Source organism: Charadrius vociferus, unplaced genomic scaffold, assembly GCF_000708025.1.
Source record: "Charadrius vociferus isolate BGI_N301 unplaced genomic scaffold, ASM70802v2 scaffold31, whole genome shotgun sequence".
Taxonomy (NCBI): Eukaryota; Metazoa; Chordata; class Aves; order Charadriiformes; family Charadriidae; genus Charadrius; species Charadrius vociferus.
This window is the reverse complement of record NW_009646966.1, coordinates 3,595,259-3,595,754: the sequence shown is the minus strand read 5'-3', so window position 1 is coordinate 3,595,754 and position 496 is coordinate 3,595,259. Positions and strand designations below refer to the sequence as shown.

Sequence of the window (496 nt, the reverse complement as noted above, 5' to 3'; positions counted from 1 at the left end):
CCGCGCGCCCATTGGCTGCGCCGCCGCCGGTGACTCGCAGCCCCGGGACCCTCCTGCGGTATAAATAGGGCGGAGCGGGGGCTTGATTAATTTAGCGTCCCGGGCAGCAGGGTTTCTGCTAGGTTTGGAGTTACTCCTCGAGACTGTATGCCTGCGTGCCACAGGTAATAGCTAAACCACCGACCCGGCACCACAAGGAGTCTGCATGTCTGGCAACTAGACATGCTCAGCTTTGTGGATACGCGGATTGTGTTGCTGCTTGCAGTAACTTCGTACCTAGCGACAGGCCAACGTAAGTGCTTTTAGCTTTGTTTGCGGCATGGGTGGTGTCCGGGGGTGGCTGTCCGGCTCTCTGCGCTCTTCCCCGTGGATGGTCCTCGGCGGGGAGCTGCGGCTTCCCAACCTGTGGAGGACCCATCTCAGGAAACTTGCCACCCTCCGTCCCAGATCAGAATCTAGCTTGTCTGGTGGTGTGCTTTGGGTTTTTTTCCCTCCA

At 58.9% G+C, this 496-nt stretch overlaps 1 protein-coding gene across 1 annotated transcript in view; it reads left to right on the top strand.

Moving 5' to 3' along the window:
- Positions 1-93: 93 nt before the first annotated feature.
- COL1A2 (collagen, type I, alpha 2) overlaps positions 94-496 on the top strand; it is a 41,850-nt gene continuing 41,447 nt past the window's right edge. Inside the window, exon 1 of the mRNA XM_009895351.1 lies at positions 94-292. Coding sequence (XP_009893653.1) covers positions 223-292 — 70 coding nt within the window. The 5' untranslated portion in view covers positions 94-222. The remainder of the gene's footprint in view (positions 293-496) is intronic.